Consider the following 15,290-nt stretch of genomic DNA (forward strand, 5'->3'; position numbering starts at 1 on the left):
AAAGAATCTAATGACTCTGACGAACCAGCGCAATGCGCGAAGCGACACACGACGCGTGACACCCAATAAGCGTACAGCTGTTTCTAAATAATAGCACGTTCATTGGATATCATGTGACGCGATTGTGCATCGCTTGTTTACCAGGAACTCGATGCAATGATCCGTACAAACTAAAACGCTTCAAAACGCTAGCAACTAGAGTGATCAGAGGCACTCTACTTGCAGCGTTAAGTGGATCTTAGTTTTAATGTACGAAACACATGATTTCTGCCCACAGGACGCGACAACGCTTGTCGTACGGCGGAAATTCGAACGGTAGCCAATCAACATGCCGTTTTTCGGTATGAACTAGAAGTTTATTGGCTGCTGCGCGAACTTCCGCCGCGCGGCAAGCGTTACTGTGGGCAGAAGCCATAATCGCACGAATTCAAAAATCGGGCTCCAGAACCATAAAACAATGGCAGTTAAGGGTATTCTTCTTTTACGACCAAAAAATAATCGATTGTGATTAGTCAATTTCTTACTGCTTAAAGCCCGCGTCACACGATACTTGTTTTTCTATTAGATCTAGTGAGACCTAGTAACATATTATAAATTCTTTGTTCTGATTGGTTAATTTTTAGTATGTGCTGGATTTCATAGATTTGTCAAGAAAACAAGCATATTCTGAGTCTGATATAAACCCCGGTCTACAATAAATGTTTTAAGCCTTAAACCTTAAGAAATCGAACAATCGTAGTCAAACGTGAGGAGAATAATCGACTGTCGTTGGTCAATTTTTTACGGTTTAGGACTTAAAGCATCTGTTCTAGATGGGGACTAAAACGGGGTTAACAATGAGAATTTAAGCTCTAAGTCTTAAGAAATTGACCAATCACAATAATCAAAATAATCATCAATTATTCTCCACTTGTTCGACTATGATTGGTCAATTTCTTAAGATTTAAAATACCTTATTGTAATCATCACGACACTATCGTATATCTTTCTACCGGAGACCAGTTTAAATAGGATTTTTGAGAAAGAAACATAATACACAGGAAAAAATATTTATTCGTTCACACATTACAACAAAAATTACGATTAATCTCAAAGAATGTACTATTAAAAATTGGAGTAACTTTTTTATAAGAAAAAATTACAAACCGATTACTCGACAAAGTTTGATAATTTTAGTGTTCAAATAGAACCACTCCACGGGAAGGTGTCGTGATGCGAAGCACCCGAAACTGATAAGAAAACATAAAATAAATAAGCTGAGGTGGATTTACATCGGGTTTCCGTACGAATATGCTTTTTAATTCTTACAAAAGTTTACTTCTTTACGGTCATGCTTGGAAATAACACACGACCATGTAACGTGACGAAAGAATAATGTGTTGCATGTACTTCGTGTATATACAATATCATAAAGATCATAATAGTCTTGCAAAAATACATCTCACCACTGCTGCAAGAACCGAACGCTGATTGGAGCACTTGATAGAAGCTTTGCGTCTTTATCTCCAAAAAGAAAAAAGTAAAATTAATACCAATTTCATAGTAAAATAAATAACTATAACAAAATGATAGACGACTTTCACGTAGTGTACGTCGCAGATGTAGAAAACAGAAAATAAAAGTCCAGCAGTGTTAAACGCAATATCAGAGAACATTATTACGCAACCCATAATCCTGACCTGTATTTTACACGCAAACATTGTCCTTTGAGATCCCAAAGAATTATCTCCCAAGATAATTTAACATGATTCAAATTATATTACAATGCCTTTTAATCTGCTGGTACAACACATCTATATTGTTCCAGTCGTTAGACTTTTGGTCCGTGCGCACTATAGGAAAGACTGTAACGCACATCATGTCCTTAGGACCATCATGGCTGTTTGTTTTGCAGCAATTGGCTGTAGGTCTTTTGAAATTGCAACATGTGCAACAACGTTTTCTCGATTATCTTCGAGGTCATACTATCCGCGAAGCACTCAAACTGCCGGTAAACGCTCTTATCAGCACTCTCGTCGTGCATCGTAATAGCCACCGCCACTGGATCCACCTTTTTTTCCAATGCGCAGATGAAACTCAGCAATTGTGCGCCATCGTTGTTCTGCTTGCTGAGCTGCTCCAATACTTTATCCGACACGATCGCTTCTTTCTCCAGCGCGCTCAACTGTACGTCCAAGAGCGTTTTGTTATTCTTCTTCCTGTTCTTCCATACGCATTGGTTGCCGGCACAGTGGAACGTGATTGTCTGATTGTTCCTGATGTGCATATGTGACAACGGCTCGATCTGCTTCTGCTTCGTCTCGAGGTCGAGAAATACGTTAACTTGCAACTTGAAGACTTTCTCATAAATATCCTTGATCAGATTGAAGACCACGTGGTACCAGTTTTCCCTTATGTACTGATCCTTGTCGACGATGTCCGTGCGCTGCTCGAAATCCTCCGGTAATCCGGCCTTGATGGATCGGCCAACGGTGATTACTCCTTTGTAGACTTTCTTCTTCTTCTTCGGTGGCACCATGTTCGGAGGCACTGTGCCGAACAACGTCTTCAGTAAGTTATCGTAATTCTTTTCACGGACGGCATTGCAAACGTCGAGGCTGAACATGCAGCAACGCTGAAACGCCACTAAGACGCGCTCGGACGTGATCGCGGTTGTATTTTGATCGAGCTCGAACGGATCTTGAACGCACATCGGCCTATTCACGTCCAATTTCCTGGCGTTATTCTCCAAGACGTAGCTCTTGTATCTGTTCATGTAATTGGGCAAGTTGTGCACCTGCCCAAACTCAATCGCCCGATATATCTTCCCGTCCAACAGACACAAGACAAATGAATTGAAGGTGAACTCGGCGTAGAAGGAGAAGAAATCGTGTAACAACTGCGGGATACTGCAGTTATTGGTGGTGGGCGGTATTGGCGTATTCTCGTTGAAATTCACCTGCCAGCCGTTTATGACCACCGGTCTGCAATTCTTCTGCAGCTCCAACAACGGCGGTAGAAGATTGACATTCTGAAAGTAAAAGATGACCAGGCACACCAAACCGTAGTTGGAGATCCTGCCGCCGCCTGAGATCCCGAGATGCTTCGCCCAATATTTGATCAGCAACATGAGCGGCTTCAGCCGGGGCTCATGCGTCGCACAATACTTTAAGAAGTGGCTCTTGTAAACCCCTAGGCCGTTCTTGAAAGAGATGTCGCAACAAACGTTGGTCGGTAGATAACGGAACTTGATAATAGGCGTTTTCGCTTTAGGGATCGCTATTATGTCGGTGAAGATGTATCTCAAGCTATACATGACTTTCCTCACTTTCTTGAAGATCATCGCGGTTATCATTTGCTGTGGCACGTTCGGTTGATTGAAGATAGGTGGTAAACCTTAAACGAAGAGGAAGAAAGGAACGTTATTCATCAAATGTCACCAACATAAATAATGACAACACACAATGAGATCTCACTTACCAACTCTGCCGAGATACATGTAGATGTCCAAGTCACATTCTTTAAAACTCAATTCTGCCACCGTCGAACCGAAGCTGAAGATTTGACATTCCGGAAAAGTCGGCCTGAATATCTCGTTCAAATGTGGACAGATAACCTTGTATCTACCCATCAATTCTTCGTTGCTGAGTTGTATTTCATTCAACAGCGCTGTCATTTCCTTGTCGAAAGCCACCTTATTGTCAAGAACATGATTTATATTGACGTAACTGATTGGATCTGCATTTTCCGCCGCCTTCTTGGCTGCTTCTATCTGTGACGGTGAATGCTTCTTTTTCTTTGGGATCGTTTCTTGGAAAAGTTTAAACAGAGGTGAACAAACATACATCATGGAATCTTCATGGAAAAATAGCGGAAAGCAATATGTATGACAATATAAGATAAATTTTTAGTGTCCTTACCATTATCGAATTCACCTTTCCTTCTTAGACATAATTTTTCCCCTTGAAACCAATGTACTTTACTCAACAATAGCTCAACAGGTTTACTGTAATATTACAACATCCACACATTTTAGTGCATACATAAACTTATAAACATATAAATACCATTCCTCATGAATACTATAAATTACCTATTATAATATTCAATGATGAAAGATTTGCGTCTGAATTGTTCTCTTTTAACTGTTCCAAATTGATGGAGGAAGCATACTAATTCGGCTCGCGATATGGATGTTGGCAAGGGGCAAACACAAACTGACCTTTCCGGTGGATAGAAAGCTTCCTCTGTTCTTTCTTCATGATGATTCGAGCTAGTAGCAACTTGTTTACTTGTGTGTTCAACAGGTTCAGTAGACTTTCCAGCATTCATTGTCAAAAATACTCGATAGATATACTAGAGCTATAAAATAATGGCTCACACTCACATATATATAGATATTTATTGTACTATGCTGAGTTTGGTTAAACTGATAATATCAATTCTTCAATGTTAGAGAAATGAAAGGAAAGCAAGAACCATTATTCCCGATCAAAGCTTAGAGCTTGACCATCTTTATTGATCGCTTTCAGAAAATACGTCGTTCCAATAAATCCTTGTGAATTTCCAGCACAGAGAACAACGTCATTCTCCGACTCAAAAAATATTAAACCATCTCTCTTGGCCTTATCGAAATTAATATAAATGAAGACTTCTGCGGTTTTGCGTAAGCCACTGATAGAATTCAATCCTTTAGCGAAATGAATATGATTTCTCCTCATACGAGACAGACCTTCAGTCTTTACCTTCGTCCAGTGTTTAAAATAAGTCCCGTGAATTATATCAAAATCAACAGATTCAAGTACTTTTAAACTCAACTCAGTTATGTCGCTTAGGGAGTGGCCTTGATTTGCTTTTATCTCTAAGACGCCATCAGCATCATTTAGGGTAAATCTTTGTTTGTTGTTGTTCTTCACCACTCTCTTGATATCATCAATGGTGTAACTAGGCAATGACTTCTTTAACAATTCTTCTATCGGGACAAAACCGTTGGGTTTGATAGTCAGACCTTCCTTTACAGCACCATGACGTAAGAAATATGATAACTTTTTGCTGAGAACAAGGTCACCTTTACCCCGATCCTGCAAACAATATAAAGAAGGTAATATACACTTGCTACAAAAAACGGGACTTTTCACTAATCCATAAAACTTTGTACCAAACACTAGAAGCTGTTCAGATACAAAGTTGGCATATAAATGATTATATAAACAAATATAGGAAATGTTAAACGAAGTGTAAGCGACGAACGATCGACGATAAATGTTAAACACGTTGCCTGTTTTTTCATAAAGAATTCAAAGACCTGCGACATCAGCATCTCTTACACGCGTACGTGATCTCAGGGGGTAATTGCATTAATAAACTGAATACAACATGCCATTGCAATCAAGATATTTAGGACATTGTTTCATCTCGGAATTACGTCACTATGAACTAACCTGCGAAAACAAAAGCAGCAAAACCACACGACATTCCCGCGGACTAGCTAATTGGGTATCTTCTCACCTGTGTCATAGATATACGTCTTGATGTTTGTATTCCTTGTGGAAATGGCAAGTTTACGGAATACTCATCAATTTATAATCACAATAATTGCATATACTTGACTAGCATGTCTTCGGCACGGAATGAATCGTATCTAGGCGTTTGCACGGACACCAAAATGTACTCTTCTTATCATGCCCGACTACCGGATGTTCGAACATGCTCCTCCATAGGCCATTATTGTGTCATAGCGTACATGCACACTTGTGAACAGAACAGTGGCGACACTTTTCATTGGACGAAGTTTTAGATCATTTTGAAATAACATTCTGGAATAATTTTTGGAGAACGTCCAAAGCGCTACGCTTAAGATAGCTCATTTATCGCTGCGCGTCGTCCGTTGTTCGTCCGCATTTTCTTTTTGTCCGGCAAAATTAAACAACGATCACGTGTTTTCGCGCTAACGCGCGAATCGATTATAATCGATTGTCCGAGCGAGACTCGCGCGACCACGTGTGGCAACTTTGCGGCGTAAGTGATACGCCGTTCTCGACAGGAAGGATGTCAATAGCGTCCAAGGCTACCTTCGGTCTGTGTTTCGTCGTATCTGTCGGAATAATCGGCTACGTGCATTACAAACAGGCGTACGACAGGTAGATTCATCGGAGAGCCGGAATATTCGACGGTTGGGTTATGTGCGCGCGGTGTTTTCAGGAAGCAACTTCGCTTGGGTATTACGCGAGACATTGAGCGACAAGAACGTCGGAAGGCCGAAAATGTCTACATTCTGCAGCAGCAGATCGAGTTAGCCAAGGAATTGCGCAAGAAACAGGCGATCGAAGGAGACAATACGTAGTGTGAGGCCTCGCTCCTTCCGAGTGACGGGTTCTTCCTGCAGTACAGACGACTAGAATAGTGCGAAGTTCGAGTATTACGTAATCGAGCGTCACAACTTCCTTGTGATTGATATATCACTCGGTCGACGTTCTTCCAGAAGGATAGTTTGAGAATAGCTGTTCGTTGATACCAACGTTATGGCTGCCGATGAAACAACGGATCAACCTGGTAAGTTTTAGAACCTTGCAAATGATATTTAAAAAAATAAGGTGCAAGAAGTATTTTTAGAGCACCTCTGTCAAGCATGTGCAGATATATACACACACACGACATACATACATACAGCAGTTATACATGTTGAAGATACAAAAAGCTCGTGTTTTATTTTCTGATAAAAATATCGCAAGAGTTTTTACTCACGTAATGCTACATATTTTATTTGATCAAATTAGAAACCATTTTTTATATTTTGTATATAGAATAAAAAAGGAAATATATTTTGAAGACATAAAAACAATTTAACCTTTATCTGGATAGAAGAACTTCTGAGATTCTTTTATTAGTAATGAATTTAATAGTAAACAGCTTATCATCTATATTCATAATGTTACTATTTTCCTAAATAAATCAACTGAATTAAAAGAAGCGAAATATTTTAGAATTATTAATTTCAGCTATTCTATACTGAAAGCCTCTGAGGCTCTTCTATCTGTTATAAAATCACTCTATACTGATGAAGGTTAAAGTAAGATGTGACAGCAAATTCCTGTTTTACAGATCTGTCCTGTGTAGAGGAGAACTTGATGAGCCTAGAGAAATTGGACAGAGCATCGCCTGACTTATGGCCTGAACAAAGTGAGTGCACTTTTTTTTAAAGGTCTTCTTAGAGTTTACATACATAATACATTATGTATATGTTAGCAAGCAATGAAGTTCCAGGTGTGCACGAGTTTGTCGCTCAAAATTCGCCGCAGACAGAGCCGTGTTCCTGGACAGCGAGTCTCACGAATGACGACATGAATCACTTGCATCGTGAGTTGATGTGCATTAACGTACGACTCTTCATGCTATGTCGCTAAATACCGTGAAATATTTTCTTGCAGAACTGGGTAATTTATCAATGACCGGGCTTATCTCGGAAGTGAAAAGACTGCACGATTTAGCTTATCAGCTGGGTCTAGAAGAGGCTAAGGAAATGACGCGCGGCAAATATTTGAATATATTTAAACATAAATAATACATTATCTCTGAGAAAATTCACCGAAAAGTAAAAGAAAATAGAAAAACGTGAAGATGCAATATGCCGATCGTTCGATACTGGGGTCTCTTTGATGAAACTTTGAAGAACGGTCGCGCTCTCTCGCGGCCTCAGTAATTCTCTAAGATCCACCTCGTGTACCTCTGTACGTTGACGAACGCAGACGGGAAAACGGTGGTTGAGTCGCAGCTAGACCCATATGATAGGATTCCGACCTGATGAAAGCAAGCAAGCGCAAGCAAACAAACAAAAAATACAAAAAAGTAAAACATTACACGCACGATCGCGCGAGTCGCGAATCCGTCGTAGTGTACATGTTTTTCGTGCTCGTGACTTACCAGGAAATATGTGTCCGCATATTTGTACAACATAGGACTGCCGCTATACCCGGAGCAGGGTTCGCAGCTTCCTGTGGCGCATAATTCGACGGACAGACTTTGGCTCAGGTAGTCCGAGCACTGCTGCTTAGGTACGAGTTTTAGCTGTAATGACTGTTGCGTCGTTGGCTGCTCTACAACAGGGTCGCAGCACACGGACGTTGTTATACTAAACACTCACACTTTTTACGCTTGTATACTACAGTTTACGCTTCGGTAGTTTCGTTTCGATCGATACGATACCCTTCTGACCGGACAGTCTTCCCCATCCGACGACAGTGCATGTACTTCCCAAGCTAACGTATCTGTCCTCCGGTATGAAGCATATAGGTTGCGCTGTGGCTGAAGACCGGATGTATTGCATATTTTATTGAAGGAGACAGCTTCTCTCTCTCTCTCTCTCTCTCTCTTTCTCTCGAAGTGAACTGTCGTTCGTTCGAGTGTACATATGTATTGAGGAACTTTGTACATACCTGTGAAGTCGATAGTCTTCTTCAAGCGAAGCAAGGCCACGTTGTTGGAGAAAGTCGCGGCGTCGTGACCCGGATGTTTGATCACGTACGATATGTCGTGGCTGCTGGTTTTGCGACCGCAAAATAATCCGTTGCAATCCGGATCAGACTCTGTATTATATTCACCGATAAGCACAGAGCATCTAAACGTGAGAACGGTAAATTGCCGTGATTGTTGCATGCCAGACTGATCGAGAGACTCAGAGACTGTTGTACACAATCGAAAATCCATAGCAACGACATTATTCGTTATATACTGTGTTTTTCGACTGTTATACATCTATATATATATATATATATATACGTACAATTTGTATCTCTCCGATTTCGCGAGTGCGCATGTAGCTGTAGTTAATACTGTACGCTCACTAACAATCACGCCACTGCACGAGTATTTCATCTCACCCGTTAACATATCTGAAAGCGAAGCTCTTGGCTAATCATTCTGAGGAAGCGCATGTTTCATCTAACGAGGCAGATCCAGCCGATTCTCTCCCCGTTCTTTTCGAACGGAGACGAGGTTGAGTGTAGTTCGCTCTATACACGGTGTCGCAGAAGTCATGCGTTTCCGATGATTATAATTTTTATAACAATGATATTTTTTCACTTTGTACTTCGGCCGAACGTTCTCGGCGACCACAGTTTCCTTAGAAATGCCGAGTTTCAGCTGAATGTTCTTAGCGAAAACTATCCTGCTTACCAACGGTGACTTCCGAGACACTCTTGTATCGATACTCGACCTCTTTCAGCGACACGAGCGTTTCTCTGCGAATACTTGCTTATAAATCCGATCCTTGCGACAAAGGGGTACGCCCCTAGAGCGTCCTCGTTGTTCCAAATAAGGCTCTTTCCGCACTGCGAGTTCGGGGACGGTTGCGTCGGGTAGAGATCGGAATTCGCGTACGACGGCCGTCCGAAGTAGTCGGCCGTGTCGCAGCAGATTTTCACGCGCGTCTGATCGTACCCGCACACGGCTTGTCGCAATCTACATCAGTGGATGAGCGAGCCTTGGAAAATCTACGCTTAGCCGTTTACATCCGTTTGACGTAAATTCACTTATTTATTTACTTATTCATTCATTAACGGGATCGCTTGTTTTGCACAAATCAATGGAAACGAGGAGAAAAGAAATCCTGTCGAAAAAAGCCAGGTGGGAATCCATACAGGAGATCCATATGGAATCCCCACGATTGTCTCTTGGGATTTGCGACAAAAACGCAGATCCTAGGTGGGAATCCTACATGAATTTTCACAAACCATGTGGGTTCCTACACGGATTTCCACACACCGTGTGTATTTCTATATGGATCTTTGTTACCCTATCCATGGACTCACCGTGAGTCCCCTATGGATCCCCGTGGGAGTCCACCTGGAAATTTTCAACAGGGGAGGTACGAAATCGATCGCGTTACCTGTGCACAGGAAGCTCGTTTTGACCCATGAGCGACGCAATCGCCGGACAGTGCTCGACGAAGGCGCATCTCTTGTCGTCGGGGCAGGAAAGAGTGTTATTCGGGCACATGTAGTAGAACTGATACTCGGGAGGCTCGCACAGCTGCGAGGCCGTAGCGATCGGCAGTAGTAAGAGCGACAGTAGGCAGTACATTTTCCGTGGAGATGCGAAACGGGACAGTCGAGATCGAGGATTCGCTGCTGGAGGGTGCGTCGGGGAGGTTCTCTCGACGTCGACTGATTCTGGAACGCTGCTTTCCCGTGCGAGAGGGAAGCCGACGTCGAAGGATCGAAGGATCCCCGTCAGGCTTTCGCCGCGAGATCCGTCGTCCTTTCGCGCGGAAGCGCCTCGGCGTTCGATGTCGCGGACGCGAACCAGCATCGTCTGCACCGGATGATGGACTGATCTCCGCCGTCGCATCTGCACGCACCTGTAACGGTGACGCAGTGCGTCGGCGACAGACAATTCCGTTTCTCTCGGTTACCTTGACTGGAGCATTATTCCCGCATCCGGCGGATGCGCGATTATCGCGCGAAAAGTTATACGTGCGCGCGGCATCGTATTGCGCCGCCTCTGGATTTCTCGGTAAGCAGAATAACGCAGATAGACAGTTAATGGCAGGTAGATTTTCGATTGTTATCTTATTGATGAACCAGCATAATCGTAACGCGCATACTTCGCATTGGAAGATACAAGCTGGACAATAAATTATTAAGTACTACTCTGGCGCGAAGTTGACTCGCCTTCGGCGCAACAGTAGACCTGTTACACAACAACGTCAATATCCTGAACTCTCTTTCATCGATAAAAGTGTCTGTAAAAGTGGCTTAGGAACCGCCCGATTGGCTGAGAAGCCGCGTTTAAAGCACTTCCGTCGATAAAAATGAATCCGGAACATGGACTTAAGTCGCATGTCGCTGTCGGGATGCAGCCGATAGTTCGATGAGAGAATTAGTCGAGAAATAAATTCTCTCATTGGATCTTCACTGCGTTCCGACATACGACATATTATAGAATAGGTTTAAGGATCGGTTGTTCTACTTTCGGATATATTTATGTAATGAATAATTATCTGAAGAACGTCCCCGTACGAAAATAAACTACGAGAGTACAAAATTTCCAGTACAGTAACATACCAGTAATTTATTCGTATCGTAGTTTATTTCCGTATGGGAACATTCTTCAAATATTTATTCATTAAATAAATTCATCCAAAGGTAAAACAACCAGCGACCTAACTGATTGGAAATCTTAACAGTATACGTTGTCGTTACATTGCCGTCGCGAAGTTATAATGGCAGGAAAGGCGCGACAACGTAACGATAACGGCATCGTCGTTAAAAGTTACAGAACAGAGTTACTATTTTACTATAGGTCGTTTATACTTTGCTTTGGTTTTCTGAGATTTCGCGATGTTGAGACTCTTAGCAATGCGAATTCCGTCTCTCGTTCCACTCGATCGCGGTCTCGATGATGCCGGACGAGCGGACGTAGTCGACGGCGACGATGTTCGCGGTGCGTTGCCATTTGCTGTTGTACCAGTTGGTGACGTTGATGTTCACCTTCTCCGCCATTTCGCGGATGCCCCCGAGCCGGTTCGTGATCACGTCCAACGTGTTAGGCGTTAATTCCGCCATCGCCGACCTCGGTGTCGATCTAAAACGTCTGAAAGGAGAAAGAAGAGCACAGCTCGCGAAGAATCGACCCGGGCAACATAATGTCTGAAGTCGGGACGGTTGGGATAGTCTTTAAGACGTTTTATGTCCGAATTTAGACATTATGCTATTTAGGGAGGGAAATGAAACTCGGTCATCGTCACACTTGGTGTGCGATGCCACGTACCCGATACTCTCGGTCTCGATGTGGCTCAGATAATTGAACAAGTCCTGGATGTTCCTGACGTTCCCCCACTGGTGCGTCACGCAGGGCCACACGCTCCCGTAAAGGCTAACCACGCGTTTCTCGTCGTAACCGATGATGAGTCTCTTCCCGGACGACCAGATCGTGTTGAGCGTGCTGCTCCAGCCGTAACTCTTCGGCAAGTAGTACCCGGCGAACTGTTCCTCCAAATATCTCACGAAGTCGTGGTGTATTCCCAGTTCTGAACCGAAACCTGACGAGAATTCCGTGTTATTAATTACACACATGATGAGGCAAGAACAACTACCACCTTGAATATCTTCGAAAAATTAAAAATCTCTCATTAACGACGCGGAAAAAGAAATTAGCTGACCATATAACACAACTGAAATTTAATTACCAGATCTAGTTTTTAGCTGTGGGAGCCAAAAATTGGGTACCGAGACAAAAGAAATTAACCAAATTCATTAAATCTTAGTTGTATTATACGGACAGTTAATTTTTACCTGCAAAATCTAGTTTTTAGTGTGAATTAATTTGTCTTTTCGGTGAATTGACCGTGGACGAGGATGTAAAAAAAATGTATGTTTACAGCTGTGTTCTAAGCGACGATCACTCGTAACGATGCAATTTTTATTGGATACATTTCTGCCCCGCTATCATATTTTGAGGATATTCAGGGTGGTAAAAATTGTCACTCCCCTGCAACGAGGAATGTTAATTATACAAGAAACGGTTCAACAAACGAGACATTACCGACAGGAAACTCCTGCACGTCGAATATCACGATCTCGTTCGTGTTGTTGAGGAAGGTCTTCACTTGGTCCACGACGTTCTGCATGGGAGTGGCCCGGAACAGCCCGTGATTAGCCCACCAAACCGTGTTGGTGAACGGGTAGTGGCCGACTCTGATGTCCAGGTATCGTACCCCGTGGATCAGTTGTGCGAGCACGTCCACGTCCTGCGGTTTAATTATCCTGACGATTATCAGCAACGGTTATTCCATAGTTGTTCATTATTATCTCGGTCTGGATGGTTTCAAGCTCCTCCTCCTCCTTCAAAAACCTCCCGATGAACGTCCGCGATCCCTGAGTAATCTATGGAATTACCTGCGTTATCACGAATCTGTGAATGATATCCTCGGAATTGGCCCTCTCGTGTATCGCATACGACGCAGAATCGTGCGTGCCGGGTAGGAACATCCTGTTCATCGACAGGGAGCCCAGAACGTCCTTCCTCTCGGCCATCCAACGTGGTTGCGTCCGCATACAATTCGTCAGCCTGATCGTGCTGTTTCTCAACCAGGCGACGTGGTACTCTAATCAAACCCGAGCGCTTTAAAGCTTTCTGCGACATCGACACATTTAATCTTCGAAGGAAAGACAGAAGAAGGAAGGAGAAAGGAAAAGAAAAAGATACAAAAGCAACAAAGACGGCCCTCGCGGCTTTGTTCTTATCGACTCGCCTCTCGCCGGCAAAAGCCGCGGGTATATCGCGTACGTACTCAAACATTGTTGCACGAACATGAGGTCCGAGGTGGGAACGAACGTGGCCTGCAGCCCGGTCCTCTTGATGCCGCTCGGCGCGTTTGGTACCAGGGTATAAATTGGCTCGAGGTCGTCGGTGGGTTCGCTCGTGTACAAAGCTATCGTGTCGCCCGGCTGGTACCTGGCGTGATTCCAGTAAATCTCAATCTCGCGTATCATTTTCTTGGACATTATGGGCGAGATAATCAGCCCGACGTGTGCGCGTTGAAAATCTAAAAAAGCAGAGACGAGGATACGCCGAGGCCGAATTCATTAACTGCGTCGTGAGAATTCTCGAATTTCGAGGCGCGATCATTCGATCCGGACTGCTATTCCATACACACACCTACCGACGTCTGTCGGTTTGTCAAGTTGTGCACGGAGAAAAATAATTCGCTGGCACAGCAAAACGATTTGTTAAGAATATTAATTGCCCTTCACTGGATTATTTTGCTAAATCTACAAATTTTGCTGCAAGAAAATGTTAGTAACGTAGGAAAATACCATCTTGTTCTAACAGCAAATTAACGTGTCTTAAGGATGAATCCTTTCGGTCGAATATTTTTCTATCCTGATAACAAAATTGCTTCTAATATTTGACAACATATATAATCTTGATAAATAACTATGTAGAGAAACAATCCCGGATATGGTTATTATTTAATTCCTATGGCACTGTAATTACCGTGCTCGGCTCTTAATGGCCTTGTATCAACAACTTCAGGATTGTTTCTACTCTAATTATGAATTCGCTAATTTGGTTACGCCAACTATTAATTTTATCATTGTCGCAACGAATACCCAATAAACATCAACGAACAGTAACACAACATCAATGTTATGATTCTCCACTCATCAATGTAAATACGATATACCGCGTATTATGTAACGATAATTGTTGAGTAGAAAATTATTGATGTAACGTTACTGATAGTTGGATTTACTGGAGTATATGCAGTAGCAACAACGTGGTTTCGCCGCAATAGCAAACTTATTTTTCTCCGTGTATAATCCACGCAACACACATAAAATAGCTAAACGAGACATACCGGCCGACATTTGTCGATAAATGTGTATAGTCGATCACAAAATGGTTGCAACACTTTTTTTGACCAATCCCGGAACGCATCTCGTGTTCAATAGAATTTGTTTGTTTAGTAAATTTTAGGAGACATACATTTTTCTATTGGATACAAGATACGTGGCGAAACTCATCGAGAGGGAAACGTTGCAACCTTTTTTACGGCTGACCACACATACCGAATACAGCCCCTGATATACTTGATGCGATGAGACTATAATCTTCGATCTCTCGATCGGACTCACCATCTCCCGTTTCGGGCTCGCAGAATCTACCGGTCGTGAGACAGTCGGCGATCGTTACTAAAGAGAAAAACGCGGGAAAGACGGCCGTGAGCAGCCTCATCTTCCTCCTCTTCTTCTTCGTTTCACGTAGTGGCACGGCAGAAAACCTCGGTCCGTCCGTGCGGGACGTTGACATTCCTCCTTCGTGCCGCGATCGTTTCGATTCTTTCCACGAAGCTGAGAGAGGCTACGCGCGCGCCGGCAGAAAACTGCTGCAAAGACGTCGGCCTTCAACTTCGATCCGGCTAGTTTCTCGTGCACGACGAGAGAGAACACGGCCGCGTTCGAGCTTGTGAAATTACCACATTCATGAAACTCGCGGAAACATAAGGAACAACGGCTCTGATCTCGGGTGAAATTCAACGTGTGTATCCCATTAAAATATCTCTTATATAGGGCCAAGTTACGCAATTCTCTCTCTTTCTCTCTGTACACGACGTCAACGTGACGTCATTGGCACGCCGAGATAATCAAATCATAAATGCGAGCAATAAAATTTGTCAACACTCGCGCGAGCAATTGCGACACGACTATTAGGAAACGATCGATCGACTCGAACGGCGCGCTCCTTAGACCTTCACTTGCGAATCTGCGGATAAACGCAGCTCTCTTTCTCTCTCCGCGGATAAATCACGA

General features: G+C 43.1%; 6 protein-coding genes across 13 annotated transcripts; 2 read left to right on the forward strand and 4 right to left on the reverse strand.

Annotated features, from left to right (window-relative positions):
* Positions 1–1,035: 1,035 nt before the first annotated feature.
* Positions 1,036–4,325, reverse strand: LOC106746239 (speckle targeted PIP5K1A-regulated poly(A) polymerase-like). Of its 2 annotated transcripts, none has more exons than XM_014622593.1 (4): positions 4,202–4,325; positions 3,900–3,985; positions 3,460–3,789; positions 1,036–3,375 (listed from the first exon to the last, which is right to left on the reverse strand). In XM_014622593.1, exons 1-4 carry the CDS (start codon positions 4,309–4,311, stop codon positions 1,874–1,876), a joined length of 2,028 nt encoding a protein of 675 aa, XP_014478079.1. In that variant the 5' UTR covers positions 4,312–4,325; the 3' UTR covers positions 1,036–1,873. The 2 variants fall into 2 exon arrangements, with proteins under 2 accessions (XP_014478079.1, XP_014478078.1); XM_014622592.1 differs by having other exon boundaries at positions 4,073–4,325.
* Positions 4,326–4,435: 110 nt separating this feature from the next.
* LOC106746242 (tRNA 2'-phosphotransferase 1) lies at positions 4,436–5,802 on the reverse strand. Of its 4 annotated transcripts, none has more exons than XM_014622599.1 (2): positions 5,488–5,802; positions 4,436–5,060 (listed from the first exon to the last, which is right to left on the reverse strand). In XM_014622599.1, exons 1-2 carry the CDS (start codon positions 5,494–5,496, stop codon positions 4,461–4,463), a joined length of 609 nt encoding a protein of 202 aa, XP_014478085.1. In that variant the 5' UTR covers positions 5,497–5,802; the 3' UTR covers positions 4,436–4,460. The 4 variants fall into 4 exon arrangements, 3 of the variants coding, with proteins under 3 accessions (XP_014478085.1, XP_014478084.1, XP_014478083.1); XM_014622598.1 differs by lacking the exon at positions 5,488–5,802 and adding an exon at positions 5,285–5,399; XM_014622597.1 differs by lacking the exon at positions 5,488–5,802 and adding an exon at positions 5,258–5,399.
* A 114-nt stretch (positions 5,803–5,916) lies between these two features.
* On the forward strand, positions 5,917–6,339 carry LOC106746245 (protein PET117 homolog, mitochondrial). The gene is made up of 2 exons (XM_014622603.1): positions 5,917–6,119; positions 6,181–6,339. The coding sequence occupies exons 1-2, from the start codon at positions 6,028–6,030 to the stop codon at positions 6,320–6,322; spliced, it is 234 nt and encodes a 77-aa protein (XP_014478089.1). The 5' UTR covers positions 5,917–6,027; the 3' UTR covers positions 6,323–6,339.
* A 103-nt stretch (positions 6,340–6,442) lies between these two features.
* LOC106746244 (protein lin-52 homolog) lies at positions 6,443–7,642 on the forward strand. Of its 3 annotated transcripts, none has more exons than XM_014622600.1 (4): positions 6,443–6,531; positions 7,081–7,158; positions 7,225–7,335; positions 7,407–7,642. In XM_014622600.1, exons 1-4 carry the CDS (start codon positions 6,501–6,503, stop codon positions 7,538–7,540), a joined length of 354 nt encoding a protein of 117 aa, XP_014478086.1. In that variant the 5' UTR covers positions 6,443–6,500; the 3' UTR covers positions 7,541–7,642. The 3 variants fall into 3 exon arrangements, with proteins under 3 accessions (XP_014478086.1, XP_014478087.1, XP_014478088.1); XM_014622601.1 differs by having other exon boundaries at positions 7,237–7,335; XM_014622602.1 differs by having other exon boundaries at positions 7,243–7,335.
* Positions 7,643–7,647: 5 nt separating this feature from the next.
* On the reverse strand, positions 7,648–10,430 carry LOC106746240 (venom serine protease Bi-VSP-like). 2 transcript variants are annotated; one of them, XM_014622595.1, is made up of 7 exons: positions 9,863–10,430; positions 9,230–9,435; positions 8,759–8,867; positions 8,412–8,593; positions 8,182–8,280; positions 7,900–8,072; positions 7,648–7,776 (listed from the first exon to the last, which is right to left on the reverse strand). In XM_014622595.1, the coding sequence occupies exons 1-7, from the start codon at positions 10,321–10,323 to the stop codon at positions 7,672–7,674; spliced, it is 1,335 nt and encodes a 444-aa protein (XP_014478081.1). In that variant the 5' UTR covers positions 10,324–10,430; the 3' UTR covers positions 7,648–7,671. The 2 variants fall into 2 exon arrangements, with proteins under 2 accessions (XP_014478081.1, XP_014478080.1); XM_014622594.1 differs by having other exon boundaries at positions 7,648–8,072.
* Positions 10,431–10,525: 95 nt separating this feature from the next.
* Positions 10,526–14,715, reverse strand: LOC106746241 (PI-PLC X domain-containing protein 1-like). The gene is made up of 6 exons (XM_014622596.1): positions 14,616–14,715; positions 13,268–13,522; positions 12,873–13,081; positions 12,520–12,724; positions 11,746–12,016; positions 10,526–11,568 (listed from the first exon to the last, which is right to left on the reverse strand). Exons 1-6 carry the CDS (start codon positions 14,713–14,715, stop codon positions 11,328–11,330), a joined length of 1,281 nt encoding a protein of 426 aa, XP_014478082.1. The 3' UTR covers positions 10,526–11,327.
* Between the last annotated feature and the right edge of the window lie 575 nt (positions 14,716–15,290).

The sequence above is a fragment of the Dinoponera quadriceps genome, unplaced genomic scaffold (genome assembly GCF_001313825.1).
Source record: "Dinoponera quadriceps isolate SergipeBrazil2010 unplaced genomic scaffold, ASM131382v1 scaffold566, whole genome shotgun sequence".
Classification (NCBI taxonomy): domain Eukaryota; kingdom Metazoa; phylum Arthropoda; class Insecta; order Hymenoptera; family Formicidae; genus Dinoponera; species Dinoponera quadriceps.